The 24,648-nt window shown below is 37.9% G+C and overlaps 2 protein-coding genes across 2 annotated transcripts; both read right to left on the bottom strand.

Moving 5' to 3' along the window:
• Positions 1 to 1,784: 1,784 nt before the first annotated feature.
• On the bottom strand, positions 1,785 to 7,612 carry emx1 (empty spiracles homeobox 1). The gene is made up of 3 exons (XM_028438512.1): positions 7,116 to 7,612; positions 5,506 to 5,690; positions 1,785 to 2,355 (listed from the first exon to the last, which is right to left on the bottom strand). Exons 1-3 carry the CDS (start codon positions 7,462 to 7,464, stop codon positions 2,188 to 2,190), a joined length of 702 nt encoding a protein of 233 aa, XP_028294313.1. The 5' UTR covers positions 7,465 to 7,612; the 3' UTR covers positions 1,785 to 2,187.
• Positions 7,613 to 18,258: 10,646 nt separating this feature from the next.
• Positions 18,259 to 19,199, bottom strand: noto (notochord homeobox). Its single transcript, XM_028437168.1, has 3 exons — positions 18,812 to 19,199; positions 18,540 to 18,727; positions 18,259 to 18,459 (listed from the first exon to the last, which is right to left on the bottom strand). The coding sequence occupies exons 1-3, from the start codon at positions 19,197 to 19,199 to the stop codon at positions 18,259 to 18,261; spliced, it is 777 nt and encodes a 258-aa protein (XP_028292969.1).
• Between the last annotated feature and the right edge of the window lie 5,449 nt (positions 19,200 to 24,648).

Below are 24,648 nucleotides of genomic sequence, written 5' to 3'. Positions count from 1 at the left end.
CATGGTTGCAGGGAAATATTGTGTATCTCTCATTGTGAGATATTGTTCCGGTTTCTTTGAGTGAGTTACAGCTGATTTTGCCGCTTGTGGCTCAGCCTTTGCACTGAGCATGAAGTCTAATTATAAACCAGCTGTGCTGATGGTGATTTGGTAACACCTTTCCCAGTAGAAGCAGCTGCAGCAGCAGCAGATTTGTGGCATCCTTAAGTCTCTCTTTTGTTTTCCTCAGTGGACTCTCACACTTTCCTCTGCTGACTCAGGCAATGGGAGCAGTGTCATACCTCCGCCAACATGTCGTTGCCAGACATGTAAACCTTGCTGTGTTTTTTTTTAGTGAAGGCTGAGGTTTTAAACCATGCACCTGCAGCGAGGATAAGATATCCTGGGAACTCAAAACAAACCTTGTGGCCTCTTTGCACCTCCAGATGTCGGACGCATTGTGCACCTTACCTTCTTCTTCTCTCCTCTGCTTCCCTGGCTCTTAGCTTACAAAACAGGAACACCGGGGTCAGACGTCACGGCTCTTCTCTAAAGCCTCGGGGTCATCAGGCGTGGATTCCTTCCGTTTGGTTTGACAGGTGATTACTGAGGCGGTCGGAGACACAATAGTAGCTACTTTCACTGTTTGTCACCTCATGGATGTGAAACATCTCTGTGTTCCCTTTTCTTTTTGTGTTGCTGGCGTTTGTAGGAAATGCCTGCAGATGTGCAACACACCTGACAGCTGTGCTGCTGTCCGGCAACATTCCCGACACATCCAGACAGATGAAAGACTGTTTCCCAGCCTCAGGAAAACTTAAGGCAGTCAGAGAGCATCTTTGAACACACACACCTTTGACCTTCACACTTGTGGAAAGAAGGTGATTCTCACCTGGGCTAGAATGCAAGTACATCTTTATACCTTTTAACAGGGTCCCCACGGTCCTGGAAAAGTTATGGAATTTGAAAAAACAAATTTCCAGTCTTTAAATGTCGTGGAATAATTTCACTGTTTGGGAAAAGTTCTGGAAATGTAGCCTATTTTATTTTAATGTTTAAAATCTAACCTTTGCTATTACTAAGGGACATTAAGCAAGTCCCTTAACCCTAACCCCTTATGTTGTATGTCGCTTTTAATAAATGTGTCTGCAAATTGAAATTGTAATGTTATAATCTCATAATTAAACATGGTAGCACTGAGTTAGTTGTTGTTTAATGTTACATTCAATAGCTGATGCATCAGGTGTTAAAGGCAATTGCGCCATACGATGCAATATGACCGTGGCTCAGGTGGTAGAGGGGTCGTCTTCTGATCAAGAGGTTGGGGGTTTGTTCCCAGTCTATACCTGTCTTAGTGTCTAAGTGTCCTTAGGCAAGACACTGAACCCTAAGTCGACTCGCCCCTTGCATGGCAGCTCAGTCCCATTGGTGTGTGAATGTGAGTGTAAATGGGTGAATGAGCTGATAATGTAAAGCGCTCTAAAGGTCTTGAATAGATCTTAGTGGTTCAAAGTTAAGTAATGGAAGTTTGTTCAAATATTTTGGAAGAGTTTTGAAAAAAATGATTTGTTAATGGTCTGCACATATGCTTTGAGAGACAGCGAGGCCTTAATAAATGAATCCACATTTTTTTTCCCTTCATATTTTTCATCTGAACAATATTTTTACTTTTATTTCTAAAACATCTTCAGCAAATCACACATGTTGAATGGAAACGTAGCTCCTATCCTGTTTATTTTCTTCTTCAATACATTTAGTAGAGCGAGGGGAAATGTCATCCATCTTTCCTTCAGTGACTCGCTACAGCAAACTAAAAGCCTGTCCTGTGGTCATGCACAGCTGCCCATGAATCACCTCTGGGATGAATCTTCATTAGGCCACATAACCAAGCACGGGAGTGGCTCTCCAGCCATAAATGTCAACAATCAGTTACTGTCTCTTATTAATAAGGTGACACTTATGGAGTCAACAATGAGGTGCATGTAGTAAATGAAACAACAAATAATTTAAAAAACAAACACAATGATTGTTGAGAGTGAAGCCGTTTCCCCGTAGAATTCCTCCGGGAACCAACCAAAAGTCTTTCAGTCCTTCTTCTAAAGTACTTGTAGTTATAATATTACATAATAAATAGTGTTGGTCCTTTGATGCGTCAGAGAGGGACGCAGACGTGGGTTTTTTTTTTTTTGGCGGGGGGGGGGTTGAGCTTTAGTCCTCAGAGGTCACGTCAATGTCCTCGCAGCTGGCCTGTTTGGTGGCCATGCGCCACCTGTTGATGTGGTGGTTCCCCTTCTTCTTCTGCTGGGTCTCAGGTCCTTCTTCCTCCAGCTTCTGACGCTTGTACTTGGTCCGCCGGTTTTGGAACCAGACCTTCACCTGGAAGAAGAGCAGTCACCATTGTAAACAAGGTTGAAGATATGTAAAAGTGTATCCAAAGTGCAATAGCAAAAACTGGAGAAATGTGTCATTCCCTCATGCATTATTGATACTGTGATGCACTTCAGCACATTCAGTCTTTTAACTAGTCAATAAGAACATCTCTACTGTATTTTTACGTACAGCGTACGCATGTCTGTGCCTGTCTATATATAAATATCTTGTTTGCCAGATGCCGGCGTCTAATAGAGGCTGACATATTGGCAGCTGCACTCAGTTCTGGTGTTACTTTTGGATATTGTGACATATTAAGTGGCAAACAGTTTACAGTTGTTTGTGGTGACCATTTTACATGTCATGCTTAATTGTTACGTTAATTTAATTGACATTGCAGTGCACATCTGGTTTATAGTGAAATAATCATATCACTAAATGTCATCTGAAACATCAAAAAACTAATCAATCGACTGCACCCGCACCCTGTTGAATTCAAAAACGTCTGCTTCTAACTTCAAATATTAAGTCAAATCGACTCCAGCAGATTCAAAATGTTTACCTTTTCAGTTTGAGTGTCATTGTTACATGTTTAAAATCTATTGAATGAATTAGTAAAGGACTGTGTTGTATTCAGCACTAAATACAATTACACAGTGATGTACAATGAAATTAATGACCTATTGTTAGATTCCTAAACCTGCCCATCATCTCAATATTGCAGGAATTAAATGAAAATGTGTTTTTTAAAATGGATACTAAAAAGCATTGTAATAAAAACCTCACAACACACCTATTAGATATAACAATACGGCTGCTTCCGTTTGATTATTATGCATGCGGACGTCTTTCTTTCCAAATCGTTGAAACCATTTTCAATCAACCTCTGCAGACCGGTAGAACCAATAACTGATTGTCAGTAATGAAGGAATGGTTCAGATCTTTACGTTTGACTGTTTTTCTTTATTGTAAACATTTATTGATGGCAAAGTTGAATTTTTTTGTGATTTCATCAGTAAAAACAGCAAAAATATCAACGTATTTACTTCAGGAAATGAGAAAGTGTTTTTTAATGCATGAGAACAGATGAAGTTTAAAGCCATAGCTGCTCTATGACCCTGCATGGGAAATATGAGCATTTTTAAATAACAACACTTCTTCTCCTGGTTCGTATGCGTTTCCTCTCTGACTTTGCTGAATCATTCTACAGGTTGAATCCTGACCCCAGTGAAGCACCAGACTTTGAAAATGTAGTTAAGTTAGTGGTTGCCAATCTTTTTTTGTCCCATGTACCCCCTTTGCATTTTTGTCAAATCTTGTGTACCCCCTCTTCATGTCATAAGTTACCATCGCCATCATTTCATATGCTTTTTTTATATGTGGAACAGCGAGCTCTCAAACACCTAAATGTGTCTCAAACATTGGTTTCCTTATTGGCTTAATCGACAAATTCAAAACAATGTGTGCATAGTGTCAAATATTTAAAGAGTATATCATGAAACTTATCTGTGATTACTTCCATCATAAATAAATAGGGTCTCCTTTGTCAAATGTAGCTAATTATTGTCTCCTGTGTGATAAAATGGCCTCTACAGCATAAAATAATCATGTTTAAATAAATGACAAGAAAATATAGTCATTTATTGAGCATTATTACTGGTGTTTGTGGTGAATTTGCTCAAAAAAAAAAAAAAAAAAAAGAAAGCCTAAAAAGGAACTTGGAACATTTCTCAACAGTTTTTAATCATTTGTTAAATCTGTCCCCCATGTACCCCAGTTTGAGAACCACTGATTTACAGAATCAGTGGAGGCAAGATATTGATGCACTTTGGAATTTGCCTGCTAAGCAATATTGCACTCACTGACTTTCTAATGTTTACAGTTCGTTGTGTTGACTGACATAAACATGCATGCACCGTTAAAACAAATCCCCGACTCAGGAAATCTCTCTTCATTTTGCTTATTAGGCCTAATTGATACGACTCATTATACTTAAGCATGTATAATATTTACTTTCCTTTCTGTTGCAGTATTTAAAGGCTTTAAGGGACTAAACTGTTTTATGAATATGTCTTTATCAAATATAAAATCACAATATAAGTTGTCAGAAAATAACAGTGACTTTTGGTAAAATAGCTGAGTAATCATAAATCCTAAAGATTATGATAATTCATAGTTTGTTTTTGGTAACACGAATTGATTGTGTGTATAATAACACGCATTAAGCTATAAACTAAAATACAAATATATATTGATGATTTGATAATATTTTTTAAGTTGTGCATTGTACAATGCATAAAACCTGAAGACCACAATCCACATAAATGAGTTTAATGTTATAAGTCCGAGTATAATTTACATTATACAATATGATAGTTATAGGGTTTTTTGGCTATATAGTTATGGCCCACAAACCATATGTGGTTGATACCTTTTGTGTAAATCTTAATCATTATTTTGAAGATCTATATAAAAGTCATATCATAGGCCTATAGCCGTCATCCAAGAATTATTGAAATTGAATGTAGTGTATTATACTGAAAATGTAACCATGATTATACTTGGAATAATATATGATAATATATCACAAGTAGTAGACATGCATAAAAATGGTAATGAAATAGAAATGACAGCCATTTTAGCCAGAGGTATCAGAATTATATTTTAATGTTGTTGTTTAAGTGATATTAAATAACATTTTCAAAGGCAACATCTAAAATATAATTTCAGATATTCCACGATGCATTATGGTCACTTATACATCATAAAAATAAATATTGATATTATTACCCTTATTAACATTTCTATATACTTATATTTTAGACAAAAAAAGCAAGTCCCTGTTAGAAAATTACTCAATTACATTTGTATATAAAGTTATGGAATTTATTCTTATATAGTTTTTAATGTACTGTTAATTAGATGAATATACTGGTTAATCTTTATTTATATTGCTTTTTTAGTTGCAGGCATATTAAGACAAAATTGTAAGTCACTTTCCAAATATGTCAAATATATCCTCTTTAAACTCATGCAGGTATTTGGTGTAGCTTTATGTATATTCTTGTTTTATGTCCTATATATTATTTATGTGATAAACCGAATAATTGCCGTGTATAGTGGTGCAGGAGGCCGGAGCCTGGTGCTGTGTTATACCTGTGTTTCTGACAGACTGAGGCTGTTGGCCAGCTGTTTCCGCTCCGCTCCCACTACGTAGTGATTCTTCTCGAAGGCCCGCTCCAGCCTCAGCAGCTGGGACGGAGAGAAGGCCGTGCGGATGCGTTTGGGCTTTCGGGCGAACGGGCCGTGCATCAGCAGGCTGTCCTGGGTCACATCGGTGCCTGAAGTGCACAGAGAGAAACGGCCGTGAACGGTGACAATATTGCATCGTTTCATAAATACATTCTACATTTTAAATTAACCTAAACATTAATTTAATCTTCTTGTTCGCTACTTTCTGTTTTAAAACAAAAAAAACACGTTTTTAATAATTTAATTATAATTATAATAATAATAATAATAATAATAATAATTATTATTATTATTATTATTATTATTATTATTATTATTATTTATGCATTAGTAATTCCTTGCATTTATTTTAAAGCAGCATGAATAACATTATTGAAGCACATTTATCTCATGCGTTTGGCCATTAATTGCATCGATGTTGGAAAATATTTCATACGCATATATATTCAGTTTAGTTATATCAAATTCTCACGAAATATATAAGTATTTTAGTTAAAAGCAATAAATATTTTTTTTTGTTACGGATATGTTGAATAAATTATTTCTTTGACGTTTTTAGTTGTATTTTAATGCTGTTATTATAATAATATAATCATAATAATGATAATTATACTTTATATTGCAGCATTTCAGGCCAAGTTGCAAAGTGTAATACTTAATAAACAAAAAATAAATTAAAAAAACCATCTTTAATAACTTAATATAATCTCTATTTTTCTGTGCTTTTTTTTCTTTTGGATCATTTGATCGTTTTAAGCATCCGCTTAAAGTCCTCCTGTCAATTATTATTTATTTGTTGTCCAACAAATAAAGATTTACATAGAATAGAATAACGTACTTAGAAATAACTGACTTATTATTCCCATGATATTATGATATATTATATTCCAAATAATGTACTGCTGACGTTCGAAATTAATTATAAATAAGTAATCAATTGTGATATATTAAAAGTATTTTCGATCATATCAAATAAGTGCATTCAAAATATGATGATGTCCATTATGTGGGTCATTAAATCTATAAGTTTTAAGTAGCTGCTAATTAGTTTCTCGCAGGTTTGACAATCTTTTACCACTTTTGCGGAGAGGTGAGAATTTAGAAAACGTGTTGAGATATGTTAGTTTATTTATTTCTAAAATATTACATATAAATACATATAAAAGATGTGTTTTTATTTGTATTTTGTGAATTATTATTAATCCAATAATTTAATTGCTTCTCCTGAAATGCGGTAACAAACACTGGGAGATGCTTTTTGAGTGGCAACTTAATCCCAATCTCTAAACTCTGAGAAAATATGAATTTAAAAAAAAAAAAAAAAAACAGGAAGGCAGACAGTCGAAACATGTCAGGAAATCAAAAGTCAATTTTAAAAGTAAATTTCCTGAAAAATAAAAATAAAAAGTTGGCGAAATAAATGAAACCTTAACCCACAATGATTTTGGATCAGGAATTTGGAAATAATAACCAGAGTAATCTTGTATTCGGGATTTACTATTTCCGTCTCCTACCTTGAAACCGGTGGCCAAAGAGCCGGTTCCGTAAGACCCAGGGGTAGAAGTTGAGCGGGTCCCGGTGCTGCGTCCCGAAGAAGTGCGGATGCTGTAGGTGAGAGCCTCCGAGCTGGTGGGGGGCCACGGTGAGGGAGGGGTGGTTCATGCCGTCCGGGAACACCAGGTCCGGGCTCTGGTACAGGGAGCGCGCCGGTGCAGCCTGGTAGCCGTTCATCAAAGCTTCTGTCGCGGGGTTGGAGTAACTGAAAGCGGTGGGTCTGATCGGCTCCTCCGCTGTTAGAGGGTTCTCCTTGGCCACCAGGGACTCGATGGTAAAGCAGCGCTTCCCTGCAGACGAAAACATCATCCCTGATGGAAGCAATAACCCAAACCCGAGAGGAAAGTGATGTTGTGTGAAAGTTGCGCGCGCCTTAGTGTTGCATGCTTGCAGGGTTTCCGCAGGATGAGGCCGCTCCAAAAGTCAACAGTGCTGCAAAGTGTGCGCGCGCTCGGAGGGTTTGTGCGCACTGTGCGCACCGAGCCAAGTGTCTCCAAACTTCCAGGAGGCTTTGACGCCGCGCACGGAGAACGCTGATTGGCTCAGAGCACCTGCCAATAGGTCTCCTCAAGTACTACCTGCTTCACAGATCACACGAGCAAGAGTCGCTTAGTGACAGAGGCATGCTGGGAAGTCGTGTTGGACTCCAATTAAGGGATCATTGTGAGTCACATTCAGTCTTAATATCTGCGTTATTTCTCCAGGGGACGTGGAGGAGGAGGAGGGGCATGTTCTCATGTCCTCTTGTTTCGGTGTCAGAAAGGCGTGTGAATAGATTCAATAAGGAGACCCTACAAAATGATCATGTTCCTTTTCCTCACATTTTTACATCGGTCTGAAGTACCTTATATTTATACCGTTTTCTTTCACTTTTACGCGCGGAAGTCTGTTCAAAAATTACAGGCCATTATTCACTAATACATTATTGCAAGATGGTAGCCTATACTTCACACTTTGTTATATTTACCATGGTGCTTCTATAATGTGTGAAGCGATGGAAGGTGAAGAAATGTCGGCATGCGTTCTGCGCACCATCGAGTGCGTCATTTTCAGAGGTCACGCTCAAACCTTCGTTGTGTGCTTTACTTTCTTGTTTCTTTTCTATTTCATGTGTTGAATTTAATTATGAAAAGGGTATTTATTAATTTTCCTGTTACATTGTGGGACGTAGTTTTAAGAACAAAAAGGAGAAAAAGAAGGAAGTAATAGCCTGTCCTGACCCCCCTCCCGTCCCTTTACTTTACATTATTTAGTAAAGTAAAAGAAATGCACTTTGCAGTGTCATTGTCCTCTATATGAACGCTGTTAAATCTGCAGATTGTCCCGTCGCTTTGTGCACTAACCACGTTAATGATAAACCTCGTAACGCGCTCCGGGTTGCATTAGAAAATCATTACCAATGGAAATTATGCGGTAAAACAAGTTGTTGATGAGGCGATTAGAGTTTAAACGCCCCTAAAGACGACTGTGGCTTTCTCTGAACGCCTGATTTCACAGACCTTCATTTATCCTCTTTTTTTTCCCCCTTCTTGTCCTTGTTTTGACGCAGAGATCTTTGTGTGATGGCCTGGTTCCCAAATTCCCCTCATGATTGGATTCCTTTAAATAAACATTCAACTTTTTTTTCCTTTTTTAAAAAAAAATATATGTCGATTGTTTAGCCATATCCTAAAATTCTACAAAATGTTTGTATTTGCATCCTATTAAAAAATAAAAAAAATAACAATAATAATAATAATAACAAAAAATATATATTTTTATTCCTATTGATCAGTATTGACGATGCAACATTAAAATACATGACTTGCATTGTTTGGCGATGGTGTGACCGTGCGTCAGCAGGAACTGGTGCGATGACCGAGTCGGTGAGAAATGAAGCAAAGTTTAATGATGAAACCCCCGCCGGCCTTTTGCGCACTGACCCTCATCGCCGCTGGTTAATAGATGATCAAATCGCTGGGTTTGAGGAAAAACAGGGAAAAGCAGTCTGGCCTTGTTCCGCACCTTTTGTTGGTTTTAGCCCCGAGGCTCCGGAGGAAGAGTTGGTTAATGAAGGAGCGGAGGGATGGTGTCTGGGTTCAGTTGGTTTATGTAGCAGGCAGAGGCGCACACCATAAAGTGCAGTAAATAGAAATATTAGCCTACATTCCTTCAATGGGGAGAAATATGGTTGTTTTCATTCCCGTTTGACCAAACTGCGTTCACAAATGTATTTACCAATCTGAGATATAATCTTAAACCTATATTATTTAATATTGGTGGGACTAGTTAGAAATTGTAATCATTTTATTACTTTATTAACTCCAGATTTTAGCACTATACATTTTCTTAGTATATGTTCTTTTTCATATTGTACTGTTGTGCCCCCTTTTGTTCTTGGGTAAAAGTAAGCAAGTTTAAATAACTAACATTATTATTATTATTATTATTATTATTATTATTATTATTATTATTATTATTATTAAATGAGAAACCCAAACAGGTATATCAAGTCTAGCACTCTTATTATTATTATTGTTATTCTTTTTCTTATTATTCTTATTATTCTTATTATTCTTATTCTTATTATTATTATTATTATTATTATTATTATTATTAAATGAGAAACCCAAACAGGTATATCAAGTCTAGCACTCTTATTATTATTATTGTTATTATTATTCTTATTATTCTTATTCTTATTCTTATTCTTATTCTTATTATTATTATTATTATTAAATGAGAAACCCAAACAGGTATATCAAGTCTAGCACGCTTATTATTATTATTATTATTATTATTATTATTATTATTATTATTGTTATAAATATATAGTTTAATGTTACTATAGTCTTCTATTAAGATGAAGAATGAATATCTGGCATAAACTGGACCATGGAGAATAAACTGCGGAGAAAGCCAGCTACTCAGTGAGAACATGTAAACCAATCTGCACCCAGCGGCTAGAATGCAAATCCATAACATGAGACTGGCCAATAACGGAACCCAAAGATGGTCTGAAATAGGCTACCATAAGAAAAATAACTCAAACAAGTGACATGCTCGAAGTAAAACATAGTTTTTACCTTTTGTGAAGTCCAAACGAGGTGTGTTCATTTTTATTTGAATTAATTAATATAATTTAAATAAATCGGGTTACTTTGGGGCTGTAGGACATTCAGACATTGTGTTGAAATACCTTGTTGAACCCAAACTATACAAAAGAGAATGATAAAGGCATATGAGTTTCATAATAACTGATACAGCCAAGGTCTGCAGGAGACCATCAATATATATGCCATAGTATATTTCCACAGCAGCTAAAAACAACCAATGTCACTCCTCAAGCTAAGGTTTCAATTCCCACAGAATCACCAAAACTGGGCCCTCCAAGACTTCAGAAACCTTGGCTGCTCTGATGAGTCTGAGGATGGAGATATCACACAGTCGGCTCAGAGGAAAACATCTCTTCTCCTTTAGATCAACAGTTCAGAATGCTGGTGGTGGATATCCCCTGAACACCACAGTCATGGTTATTATGTCCATCCCTTTAGTTAGTGAAACATCTTCTGATCTGCATCCAGCAGAACATCACTCCATGTGTCCAACGGTTTCATTAACTGAACGATGAGTTTATTGAACTCAAACTAAAGCTGAACTCACCTGGTCTCAGTCCAAGAGCACCTTATGGATGTGATGGAGTGGGACATTTGGACATCCTCATCATGAACATGGAGCAACAACTTTATTGCAATATTGTCAACATGGACCAGCAACTCTGAGGAGGAGACGTACTAAAGACCAAGAATTAAAGCAGCATTGATATTAACCAGGGGGTGCACAGGTCTTATCTTTTTAATATGTTCCAAACAACTCCATTTTGTCTTCCTAAATTAGTCTAGTGCAGTGAAATTAGTCCCTAAACAGTTTACACATGCAATAGCTTAGCTTTATATAAAATGACATGCTCCTAAAGTAGTGGTTCCCAACCTTTTTCGGGTCGAGACCCCATTTTGATATCAGAAATTTCTGGCTACCCCAGTGAATTTTTTTTTAAATAGAATTCGTTTTTGATCCTGTTTACTGAAATGCGTTACAAATAGAGGATGCACTACATTTTATTTGAACTAGATTTATATTTGAGAAAGTTTAAGTATAGAGTACAGTTGTTTGATCTATTGCGTGTGATGTGTTGATTTGAAAAATAATAATAATAATAATAATGTGGCCATAGCAGCCTGTCATTGACCGATCTCGTTAGATCTCAGAAGCTAAGGCCTGGTTAGTAGTTAGTTAGTAGGTGGATGGGAGACCACTGGGAATTCCAGGTGTCACAGTGGGTGCCAGTCATCCCCAGTGGTATCTGTCATTGTGTCCTTGGGCAAGACACTTCACTCACTTTGCCTACTATGAATGTAGTGTGTGAGTGAGTGTTGGTGGTGGTCGGAGGGGCCGATGGCAGCCTCGCCTCTGTCAGTCTGGCCCAGGGCAGCTGTGGCTACAATAGTAGCTTACCACCACTAAGTGTGGAGTCAAAGAATAATCCTTTAATTCTGTAACGCGCGTTGAGTGTCTATGATAAAGCGCTGTATAAAATCCAATGCATTATTTCGCTAATTTAAATATGTTGTTTTGTTTTTGTTTTTTTGGGTTGAAAACCACTGACCTAAAGTGAAAGTTTAACATCCCACTTATCCAAACCTGAATCCACAGTGAGGACAGACGTCTTTTGACAGACGTTGTCAGTTGTATTGTTGCTCTCTAGTGGCTAGTGTATGTAAAGGCTTTCCCTCACACTGGGAACTCAACTCACGACTAGATTCTCTGTCACGCTATATATATATATATATATATATATATATATATATATATATATATATATATATATATATATATTTTGTTAAATCCTTTATTAACAAAAAGTGTCAAAAAAAAAATATATACATATATATATATATATATATATATTTTTTTTTAGACACTTTTTGTTACTAAAGGATTTAACAAAAATACTTTTACCACACCAGAGAAATATAATTTCATCATCCTGTGTGTGCAACTTCCAACAATGAAAACCTATAGTAAGTTAAGGTCAGATAATACTTTATTAGTCCCAAAATGTTAAACTAATCAAGTTTTAACAAACGACCTCTTTATTGACGTCAAACTACAGTCAATGAGCACGTGCCTGAGCCACCACTTCATTATATCTGTTTTGGTTTTCGTCTGGTTTCATCTAATTATGTTTATCTCAAAAACAACTTGCAATGTGTTAAGTTAACGGACTTTTCGCTGTTTTTTTTCTTTACTTTATATGTTCACATCGAACATAGTCCATATGTTCTTAGTCGTGCCATTTCTGACCAACACCCATCCACTTTCTTGGGTTCAGGTTGTGGTTTCTACCTATTATGTTGTTACTCACATGGCACATTTGGCCTGGCACTGTTTTAAACTTTATAAATGTAGCTATACTTCTTAGAGCCTGAGAATTGTTTTTTTTTTTTTTTATTTATTTTTTATTTTGCATTGAATTCATTGGTGTTATTTTAATTTTATTTTTTTTAAAGAGATAATTGTACAAACAAGTTATTTTGATGCCTTGGTGGAAAATAAATGAAGTTCCAATTGTGCAAGAAAGATTTTGTATGCATTAGTTTATACATGAGATGTTTACTGTATGCAAGGGAACCATGGCAAGATTTATTACCAAAAATAAACATGCCATTTTTATTTTCAGTACTATTTCATTGAGATACTTTTTACTTGTACTTGCGTATTTATGTATGACTTACTTGTACTTTAGTACAATTTCAATCACTAAACAGTACTTCTACACCAGTAGGATATACAGTATCAGCACTCTTTACAGTAAAGTACACCCTCCAGTCTGGATCATTTTCCCAGGGTAATTCTGCCACCTAGCGGGGAGTGTGAGGATGAGCATTTGAATTTGCAAACTCGTGCTTGTGATTCATTCATGTCAATACATGCTTTATGATGTGTTTTTGCACAGAATATTTTCATAAACTGAGGGTGAAAAAAACCCCCCAAACAATCCAATTCCATGGCACAAATGATGAATGATGAATCTGTCCTATTCCTACCAGATAAAAAAGCCTCTGACACGCCCCTCCTGTGTTCATTAATAAACTAATTAGTCATTTTGTTTCACATTAGCTTTGTGTGTTTAGCTAATCTGTTACACTTAAATTCTCGGGAATTTTTACCCCATCATGACGAGATGGTGAAAGTAACACAGTGCTGCGTTTGTACCACCTGCGTGAGAAATGAAGTTGTCCTGCAGCCACCTGTGCGCACCCCCCCCCCCCCCAAGTCCCCATCCACCCCCCACCCTCCACACCAGAGGGTGCCCCCCCCCCGCAGCATAAACAAACACCCTGTTTATAACACACCTCAGAGAAATAAAGCATCGCTTACACAAATAAAAAAGGACATTTATAAATTGTATATAAGTGTGTGTGTGTGTGTGTGTGTGTGTGTGTGTGTGTGTGTGTGTGTGTGTGTGTGTGTGTGTGTGTGTGTGTGTGTGTGTGTGTGTGTGTGTGTGTGTGTGTGAAATACATAACTAATTTCTGTTTGGATTGACACGTGATCCAGTAAATCTAAACATAAGTGCGTGCGTAAAGACGCACAACGGAACCGGTCTCTGCTGATGCCATCTGTGTTTTTTTTTTTTTTTTTTTTTTTTTATTATCGGAGTTTCAACTCTATTGGTCTCTATCTCTTTGTATTCAGCGCCAAAAAGCGACTCGTTTCTTCTTAACACTGATTAAAAACCTCCTTCTTCCGCGGAGCAGAGCCGCTGCTCAGCCAAGAACAGAAGTCATTGTGCGCCTCCAACGCGGCCTTTCACAGCGAGACAAAAGAGCGACTTCCACTTCAAACGCTGGTAATGAAAGCTAATGACTATTAGATGGAGTAGAGTGACCCTCAGCTTTACAAATAGAATGCAAAGTAGGATTTTGGCCCCTCTCTGTTTTACAATGACTTCCCACTGAAAACGCACGATGTTTCCAACGAGGTGCGGTGGGTTATTATTGGGCTCCATGAGAACTTTCACACCTTCGGGGACCGGTTTATTGGACATTCACACCCATGCAACTACAATTTCACAAATGGGGGGGGGGGGGGGGGGGGGGGGGAAATAACCTACTTTTTTATTGCAAAGGTTGCAACAAGTTGAACAGAAACTGTCCCACTGCAAACTAAAATGATCGCTTCTTTACAAACAAGTCATACAATATTGAAAATGTGATAAAAACAGTGTCAGTGAGTTTTTCATTCTTGTCAAAATCACTTCATGACTTACTTCCGAATAACCTTATTTTTAATAATGTTCATGGCCCTTTTACTTTTAAAAAATGACATTTTTGTGCATGTATCATGTGACTGAGTCATGTATTTAAAAGATTGGGGTCATGTCTTGAGTAAACTTATGGAGAATTATACAAACTTTCCACCAACGGCCACTTATTGAAAGTCTCTTTATTTAAGGCCATCGATTGTTTTCTGTTTAAACTTATATTGCCTTTAAAAGTTCTGTGTTCATTTCATAAATGAGTATTTATGACAAGGACACACTGGTTATGTTTGTTGCAGGATTATCTTATACTGAAGAATGAGCACGAATGCATCCTGGACACTCCACCAGTCCATCACTGAGCCAAAACACAGACACACCTAATGTTTTTGGACCTATGTATGAGCAGAAATCATACATTTAGAGGTTTTTAGAGTAAGAAACAAGCTATGGACGCAGTTACAATCCTGTCCAGGCTCTGGACTGTCAGGAATAACATGCAGGAATCCCTCTTAGAGAAGATTAGAATATTTAGGAGACAAATGAGGCTGTGGCAGTTGTCCTTTCTTCAGAAGCTCTACCTCAGACCCTGCAGAGCGTCTTAGAGACATACACAGGCAAAGCCGGGGTGTCTCCAGCCGTTAGGGCGACCTGTGCTAATTGAGACGAGGAGCCCAGAGAGGCTGGAGGCTTTCCCAGGACTCTGACTGCTTCCCTCTGTCCCTCAATGGGATTACAGAGAGGAAAGAGATTCCTGCCTGATCACATCAGAAACGGCTCTCAGGGTTTGTTTTACACAAATTCTGTCTCAGCATCACTTTGGCTGCAGCCAGAGGAGCTCAGAGTAGAGACGGAGAAGATCCCTTCCCTTTGTCTTTCTCTTTTCATAGAAAAAAAATGACATTTCAATTAAGCTTTAACATTTCCTGCCTCTTTAAAGCTAAAACACCAACATCTCAATTTTTAAGAATATCTTTATCCTAAATTCTAGGACACATTCTGACTGAATGGTTTCACTGCAAATACCACTAGCACTCAGATAAATGACTAAATATGATCCTAAATAGCAAATAATTCCAATTATAAAGTTTAACTTCATTCATAATAGGAAAAGTCAATAATTAAGTTTGAAAACTATTTTTTAACATTTGATTTGCTGTTTTTTTTTTTTACTGGCATTGATATTTTTGCGTTCTTCATTGTGTTTCTGTATAAAAGTTAATTGCATCATCCCATTCTAATGCACGAGATGTGATTTAAAAAGCCTGTCCTTTATAAGGCCTGTTAGAAATGACCATTGGTGAAGAAGTTTAAAACAGAGGTGAGCAGTTTTTATCACAGCAGGGAGACACCGAAATGTGAGCCACAATATGAACATTCTTATCAGTAGAATAATAACCAATCTGAGCATTAGTACAGTATTACAGGAAAGTACAAAGTGTTCGTGTGCTTTTGTTTTCTGCATTTTGGTTTTTTGGTCATTGCGTTGTATCATTCAGTTATTTTGCGTGTCTTGTTGTTCTTTTTGTTGTGTTAAAAAAGTGAATTACTGTAAAGTTTACAGTGCATGTTCATGATGTCCCATGTTCTCGTATTAAGGAGCATCTAAGCATTTGTTCAGAAAGGATGGCTTTTTTCTTTGACTCCCATCGGTCAAACTAGGTATTATTTGGGGTTTTTGGTCGGATACTTCTCTGAGAACAGTTGTTTTTGGCTGACTTTACAGGGTTAGGGTCTACCGACATTTTGAAACACATTTTACTCATAATTTACGGTATAAACCTAAAAATCTGCATGAGAAATAAACAGAATGAGTGACACACAATAGGGTTGCCTCAATATTGATGTTTTTTACAAGTTAACTTTCTATAGGAACTGATTATATTTTGGATTGGTTTATACTGGATTTAATGAAATTTATTTTTTTTCAAATGATGTTTTATTGTAAGTCCAATATGACCATTTACTCAGAATGATGAGGATGTGCTTTGAAGATTAGTCTCTCAGCCTAATTCAATTGTAGATAAAGTTAACTTTGGCTTTTGTTTCTGTCTTCTGAAACCGTTCATTGTCCTCCATGTTGGCTGATTACCAATATTTACCACTTGCCATAATCTCAGGTGATTCAATGCAGGTCTAGGAAAAAAGTGACCATTGGATCTTACAACTAAACAGTGTCTCCTTTAATTAGTCTCCCAGTTTCCACTTGTCCTGCTATGTTTAAGTAGGAAGCCTTAAAGTAACGCCTGTATTGTCACATACTTTAAAACATTTGAAGATTAAAGAGTCAGAAGCTGCTGTTCCCATCATTCCTCTTTGTTTAATACCACGCTTTTCAGGTCGACCACCCCAATTAGCTGCTTTGATGAACTCATAGAACCCAAATCCTTTCTTCCATGCTGTCTTCACTCCTGTCTTATCCCTCATGTCTGCCAGGCAGGCTTCAGCAGACAGCATGGGTCCTTCTCCGCCCTGGAGGAAGGACGAGATGTTTCAATAGAGCACAGACAGGACACCTGCTGGTGGTGGGTGGGCGTGTGGAAGCCCTGTCCATTGAGGAGCGGTGAGAGCGAGCGTATTGACCGTTTAAACAGATTAAACAGTGAGACCCTGAGACAGATTGACCCCAACCTCCCCCGGGTTACACAGATCCCAGCTAATCCCTGAGCTGGTTATTTATTTGCTTTGGCCCGAACCAAAGAGGAACCTGAGTTTCTCTCAGGTCAGATCAAACCTGGGGAGGAAATGTCCCCCTCATCGTCACAGTGAGATGAGAGGAACAATGTGCAGAGGTCAGGAGGGCATGCTGATGATGGGCACCATTAGGGAGAGGAAGCCTCTCTCTGCAGAAGAGTGAAGGAAATATAGTTGTATGATCTCCTGGAGATGGGTCATGTTTCATTGTTTATGGTCAACCTTTAAAAGGTAACTCTGACCTCATATGTTCCTTTAAATGTGACATGAGCTAAAGTTCCTTCTATGAAGACAAAATATGGTGTCTCAAAAGATATTTAACACCTTAAGCCATTGACGGCCCTCAATGTCATTCTGTGCAGACACAAAATGACTCCAAAAACACACAAAATGACAAAATAAATCAAACAACACAGCAAAAATACACAGGAACACACAACAATGCTCCACAAACAAACAAGACGACAAAAAAAATAAAAAAATAATAATCTCAGGAAAATGAATAAAACCACAACAAAAATACCCTAAATAAAAGGAAAATGAACAAAAGGACAAGAAAAATACACAAAAATGACTCCAAAAACAGACAAAACAACAGAAAAATTTACAAAACCAACAAAAGACTCCAAAAAAAAAACAAAAAAAAAAAACACCAGTAATAGAAAAACAAACATAACTTCTATAAAACTTCTATAAAAACAACTTCAAAAACTACAACTGAAATACAGAAAATGAGATAAAAATATATTTAAAAAATGACAAACCCTTTATTCTTTCCTATATTAATGTTAAGAGATTAATCTAAATGAATTTGATAATATGGCCCTCGGTTTTGAACAATCACATTTTTTGTGGCCCCTGGTGTGATAAAAGTCACCATAAGGAATTTTCCCATTGGCCTCTGAAAACCTGAAAGTAAAAGGCAGGACAAGGATTCTCATAAAAATATACTTTAATATTTGTGCAAATATACAAAACTATGATGGATGTGAACTTTGCACAGAGCATAGAAATTAAATAGCACTTTGATCTATCATTAAATACTTATATTTGGAGAGAGTCCTCCTTTCTCAGTATATACAAGTCCTCGTTCCTGAACGCTGAGGTTAGCTGTTGTCCGTGTCATCAGAACCATCAATGTCCACAGTGCTTTCATAGAACTCCTCATCCTCATCCCGTTCATCCCGGTGTCCCTGTGACCCGGGGCTCTTCGGTGGGGCCAGGCCCAGTTTGGCCAGTTTGGCCTGCTGCTGCTCCAGACTCTGTTTGCGCCACTTGATGCGTCGGTTTTGAAACCAGACTTTGACCTGAGGATAAAATGCAAAGTGCGTCAAACAAAGCAGGGATATATTACGTCATATTAGAGCATCTCGGCTTTGCTTCTCACCTGAGATTCCGTCAGCTGCAGAGAAGAAGCCAGGAGGAACCGTTCTGAGCCGACCATGTACTGCTGCCGGGCGAACTCCTTCTCCAGACGGGACAGCTGCTCACTGGTGAAACTGGTGCGCATCCTCTTGGACTTCCCGTTTTTACTTTTAAACGCGTGCAGACCGGTGTTGACTTTATTCATCGAAGCTGCAGAGAAGACGTCACATGGTTAGACACTCACTGAAAACGGCGCTAAAATGGAATAGGAAAAACAAATGTCCTTTTGGTTACCTTGTGCGTAAAATGCGCCCCGGCAGGATGACTGGTAGTTGAGGGACGGGCAGCAGTACATGGGGTAGCCTGGCTGTGTGTGAATGGCGGCGTGCAGCATGTTGGGTGAGTAGACGTACGGAGCCGGTGTCATCGGTAAACCTGCGGGTCCCAGAGGCAGGACAGGCGCTGTCGGTGTGAATTTAACTCCATAATGAGCTGGACTCGTCCGGTCGTTGGTTGTTTCCTCTGGTTTAGCGAGCAGAGCCTCAATAGTAAAAGATTTCCCTCCAGGAGGCTTCGCTGTGGACGCACACTGAGCTCCGTGGTACTGCGGGTACGAGGATGGGGGTGCGTAATTACGCACGGGGTATCCAAATGCTCCGACAGGGACGCTCGGCATCTGCATGCTGCTATCAAACATGTTCAGTGTCTGTTGCTCCGTGTTGAGAGAGTGCTGGTGTTCCCCGGCAGCTCCTCATTTATACCCTGAAGCACAGAGAGGTGTCAACAGCCCCCCGCCGCTCCTTTGTCTTTTTAAGCAGCAGATGAGAGACACCAACATCCCGACAACGTATCCAATTAATTGGTGGAGCAGTACAAGCTGGGCTGGCCAAACATCCTCACCCATTCAATGACAGGGACTTTGAAGAGCTCTAGGAGGGGGGCAGGGAACAGATTTACTGAGTTACAAATTCTTTGCGTGGATCTTAAATCCAAATGTAATCATTACCGCTGAGAAGGCCTTGATGTCACCAAATCATCTGATTTAAGTCCCGGCTGCCGACAGACGCTTTAGCAAAGTCACTTCACAATCTTAATTCGCTTTGTTGCTTTATTGGTTTCAGTGCTATTCAAACTTTTTCAACATGTGTGCAGCAGTTTCGGATTAATCAACTCCGGTGTGCCGACGTGCTGCTGCCTTTTCTTTTTCTTTTTCCTGCTGCTTCCTATGAATCTACAGCTTCACCCAGCCACAAACATCCACTTATATCACAAATCAATCAAGACAAAACCTCTAAAATCTCCAGTGTCATCGTTCCTGTTGCGTTCCTGTGCGTAATGAGTCTGTTTTCATTGATGCCTCCGAGGTTTTAACTGTGAGGACATTCTTCTCTTTCAACTCGGATTATTACCAGCTCTGCAAACTTTCTGAGCTCATTTCCATCATTTGGAAGTGGCACAGAGCGTCTCCTCGGCCTTAAGTAACTGTTAAAACACATTTAAACACCGGAGCGAAGCGCGCAGAGCCTTTGAGGCTGGTATTTATCTTCCTCTGACACTAGAATGTCTAATGAAGAGGGCAAACACAGACTTTCTCAACTGTAGGGTGGCATACACACACACACACACACACACACACACACACACACACACACACACACACACACACACACACACACACACACACACACACACACACGTACACTGTCAATCTTTGTCCCTTTACGTTATTTCACATTTTGACACCAGTGTCCAATATGTCAAACAAATATGCACAATTGTTATATTCCACTGATTTTAAGGAGATAATAAGAGGTTCCCTAATATTTCATTAAATTGCCCATTAAATTATTGTATTAATCATTTGGACACCAGCTAATCTATCAGCCATATTATAATTTATTTACACGATATAAGATGATTCATTGATAATTAAATATAATAATAATAAATCTTAATAGATCCACAATGCATGTTAAATTTAAAGTAACAGAGAATTAAAATTCTACCTTATCTTGTTACCTCTTATAGTTTTTAGTTTATAATCAGACATTATACACATAAGTCGCTACAGTAAAATCAGTGACACAAGATATACGTTTTGGCATATTTCAGGCTTTGCTGAGTGATTCACTTACAATAAAAAACAAATAGTTCATTTATTTCTCTCTTTTTTTTTTTTTTTACCAAAACCCTTGAATGTTAATGCCCTTCCAGAACTTTTTGTCCCAACCCAAACACCTAATTTCCCCAAATTCTGAAACCCAACCAAAGCTGCACTTCTGTGAAAAGATAATATCTGTAATGTTTGACATTCAAACTAAAATAGGAGAGAGAGAAAAAAAAGCTTTAATCCATGTCTGAAACCCGGTTTACCAAGGTCAAACATTATAATAAAAAACACTTTTTTCTTCTTTATATCTGTCTATATTCTGTCTTTTCTTCGTGCTAACTTTAGTAGCTGTTTATGGATTGTTTTCCTCTTTATTTTCAAGGCACGGAGGTTAAGTTGCTGCTGCATGCTCCTAGTTCTTGCGTATTGAAGCCAGACAAGCAATACACGGACCATTGTTCCCAATAGAAAGTTCTCCTTTCACAGTCATGGCCTGGCTGCAGAGAGAGGGCAGCTTGCTCATAATAGCTCTGTAGGTCATCCTTACCAAATGAGGCTCTCACCAAAAGCTTAAAACTCATCAGCAATGCTCAGTCTTTCAGTATGCAGAGGTCACTTACATGCAGGAATTAGTTTAACCCCCCAAAAATGATTTGTATACACCCTTTTGTAATTGGGGCTGGTGTCAGGGGTCACAGGGTCAGTTGTGATAATCACAAGCTTCTTACTGGAGGAGCACGCCTGTCCGTATGGGAAGTAAGTTACCATGATATAAAAGTTGTTCCATGATAGCTGAAAATTGACAACATTAGAGGGTGGATGGTCCTTGCAATAAATGGTGCCTGTGGTGAAATGTATATAACATCAAATATGCAACAGTTAGTTCCGACCAAGTGATTTGATTGGCCAAGAGACATTCCATGAGTGCTGATACAGTAACAACACTGGGACTTTTTTTTTGCAAACCTTATCATTCTGCTGTTTAATCGTTTTAATAACTTTCCATTGAAAGGAGCAATGAATGGATGGCACTTTCAGTTCTAGGAAATATTTATCTGTTGCCTGGCAACTGCTTTGTCTCCCTTCTAGTTGCGGAGCTATTTGTTTAGAGGGCGCTGTTACTGGAGTAGAGGCAGACAAACAGAAATTGGAAGAAGTTCTCAGCTATTGGTCAAAGCATGCAGATATGAGCACATGTACAGTCAATTCTGCCTTTTCCACCTGATCTTTCACAACAGTCAACAATGAAGCAGCAACAAGTTTTTGTGTCGTTTTGTGGTTTTGAGGTTTTGGTTCGTCTTGTAGCCGGTTCTCCTGCTTAACCACAATACTGTGCGCTCTACATCTAGAAGTCGTTTGCCACTAAACTAGGCTGACTATCCCGGAAAGCCAATCTTAGAGGGTTTTAACCACTCTGAATGCACGTCTCAAGAAGCAAATCTCAATAGCCAGGAATCAAGAGGCAAGATTCAAGACTTGAGATGCAAGAATCAAGACACAAGACATGGAAGTTACAGAAGTAATGATTAGAAATGACAAGATACCTAATGTGAGATACATAACACAAGACATGAAAGATCCAGAATTCAAGCTACAAGATACAAAATACAAGACCAAAGTGCAAGTGCACACATTTCAGGATACAAGATACATAATACAATATGCATGAGACACCGTACAGTTTAACTAAGATATAAAATATTAGCCTAGGTACTTTAGGAGAGAGTTTAGATAAAAATCCTGGATCTAGTCTCGTCAGATTATGACAGAGCACAATCATATCTTTGTCCCTCCAAAGACCCAGAGCTCAATAAAAAAAAAAAAAGATTATATTTTTAAGAGAGAGAATAATATCAACACTTTGTAATTGGTTTTGTTTCAGTAAATGTTGAAAGTGGAATATAGACATTAGATAAAGCAATCCTTGTATTTTTATTTATTTATTTTTTCCCCTTTTGTTCATAAATGATTGTTGTTGTGTTTTAAGCCTTGTCCTTAAAACATGAAAATCTTTCATAACAAGTAGTTTAAAACATCAAAGTCATGATTTCCACACAATGGATGCTACAGGTCGTCCTCCATCAGGGATTAACATGACAGAGAGGTGAGAGCTACAGCCGAGCGAGGAGATCTTCTTCCTCTCATTCACTTTCACACATGATTGAATGGAACAAAAGCATGAAGAAACACTGTCATCATTATTATTATTGAGGTGAAGGGAGGATCAGTTTGTCACCTGTGCGACACATTTAGCAGCCACTGTGATCTCGCCTGTTCATCCGTCACTAATGAGTTTATGAAGCCATTTGCACAGCGAAGGCCTTGTTTCTGTGAGGTCTGCGTTGGGGCCGAGGGGTCATTATAGGGGACGCTGAGCCTCGGCCCTCACCTTGACTATGAATGGGAATCCAGTGGGAGTCCAGGTATGCTCCGTCTGGGTTCAATCCACATTCAGCTGCTGGAGTACGTTTTTAAACCAAAGAACTGAATTGCATATTTTCAGAAAACTTGCGTTTAGGATTTTCTTACTTTAGAATAAATTGAGCACCGACTTGTATTCATGATTGCTCTCTTCTTAAAATTCTCTGCGTTATTAAAAAAACATGCAACAAATCTGTTCTTGGCTTTGTATATTAAGATGACTTCCCAACTGCAGTGTTTTCCCACTCTGTAAAAATGTTTACGTCTTAGTTGAATCCATAACAAAATATAAATGATCAAAATCCCTATGATCACAAAAAGGCCAAATGGCCAACATACAAAATCCCAACTCCTTGTTATAAAAGATGACAAATGAATTGTTTTGTATTATTCATTAAATGCCAACACAACTATAACCATAACCCTAATAGTAAATCAAATGTAAAATATGTGTCATTATCTTTTATTTATACATACGACTGGGATCACCATTTAAGTGAATGCACAGGCAATTCCAACCGTCAAAGTGTTGTTGCGATAGCATAAATAATGTGTGTCAAACTCAAGGCTCGTGGGCCAAGTCCCACTCTTTCGAGCATTCAAATCGGCCCACAGAAGAAGGTAAAAATGCGAGTGAAGGCCTTTTTTTCACTTTGTAAATTAGCAAATCATTCAGATTAAGATAACTCAGACCCATCAAACTCATACATTTATTGAACCTCCAGAATATTTGCTGAAGCTCGCTATTTTCTTGTGCTTAAATCACACGACTGCAGTCCCAAATTGTCGGGAGAAATTGTACATTTTCCAAAATCCTGCAATTTCTCACAAACAATCCCAAAAAACTGCCCTAAATTATAGAAAAATGTGTCGCAAAATCAAGAAATGTTGAAGTGGAAACCTTGCAGGGAGTAATATCAGTCATTTATTGCCTTTATTGTGCCATATTTGGTCCCTGAGAGAAAATGAGTTTGACAACCCTTTGTAAACCCTCAAAGCAACATTTACGTAAAAACAAAATAGTGATGGAAGTCTTAAAATATCCAATTAATTATTAATATTAATATTGTGTGTAATACTTTTCAATATTTTGACATCATTCAAAATGCAAGGCAGGGTATGCTACAGGATTTATGACAAACTCCCAGAAAAGCAGTTAAAATCTTATTTTATAACCTCAGTTATATATACTGTATATAGCCCTAATGATAACCCCTCAATTTAAAAGGCAAGGCAAATTTATTTGTATAGCGCATTTCATACACAAGGCAACTCAATGTGCTTTACATGATAAAACGTTCAATTGTTTAAAATCAATAAGAACATTTAAAATCATCAGTAAAATCAATTCAAATCATCAACAAACACATTACATCAACAACATGACCAAAAATCTCTCTCTCAATCATATGCAGTAGAGAAAAAAAGTGCCTTTAACTTTGATTTAAAAAAATATGTCATTTTACATTTATTCAAGAGACTGGGATTTTGTCAATTTCTGAAAAAATGATTTTGTCTTTTGGGATTTTGTTCACTGGGATTATTCACCTGTTACAGCCTAGACCAGAGATGGGCAACTTCTATCAGAGCGAGAACCACA

The sequence above is a fragment of the Gouania willdenowi genome, chromosome 22, assembly GCF_900634775.1.
Source record: "Gouania willdenowi chromosome 22, fGouWil2.1, whole genome shotgun sequence".
NCBI lineage: Eukaryota > Metazoa > Chordata > Actinopteri > Blenniiformes > Gobiesocidae > Gouania > Gouania willdenowi.
Note: the sequence above shows the minus strand (reverse complement) of the source record. Positions and strands in the feature narration are given on the sequence as shown.